The sequence below is a fragment of the Fulmarus glacialis genome, unplaced genomic scaffold, assembly GCF_000690835.1.
Source record: "Fulmarus glacialis isolate BGI_N327 unplaced genomic scaffold, ASM69083v1 scaffold17779, whole genome shotgun sequence".
Taxonomy (NCBI): domain Eukaryota; kingdom Metazoa; phylum Chordata; class Aves; order Procellariiformes; family Procellariidae; genus Fulmarus; species Fulmarus glacialis.
In genome coordinates, this window is record NW_009232790.1 from 1 (window position 1) to 258 (window position 258).

Consider the following 258-nt stretch of genomic DNA (forward strand, 5'->3'; position numbering starts at 1 on the left):
CGAGACGCAGGCGGGGTTTCTAAAGAGCAAGAGAAAAGGCGGCGGTGGGGCAGGGGGGGCACGTCGCCCTGTCGGGGAATTCTCTCTTTCCAGCTAGGGCCCGTGCAGTTGCTCAGGCAACTCTATTCTCTGGCCCCCGGGGGCTGCGGGGACATGGGTGCCTGCCACCAGCCCTGATGTGGTCTCTGCTGGCTCCTCGCAGGGTCCCCACCGTCCCCGTGAAGAACCTCACTGGCTCCAGCCCCGTCAACCCAGCAC

The 258-nt window shown here is 65.9% G+C and overlaps 1 protein-coding gene across 1 annotated transcript in view; it reads left to right on the forward strand.

The window, feature by feature from the left end:
• Window positions 1-202: 202 nt before the first annotated feature.
• The window catches only part of LOC104082094 (E3 ubiquitin-protein ligase DTX4-like), a gene marked incomplete at its 5' end in the record, with an annotated part of 3,039 nt that continues 2,983 nt past the window's right edge, over window positions 203-258 (forward strand). The window contains one exon of the mRNA XM_009585073.1: window positions 203-255. Coding sequence (XP_009583368.1) covers window positions 203-255 — 53 coding nt within the window. The remainder of the gene's footprint in view (window positions 256-258) is intronic.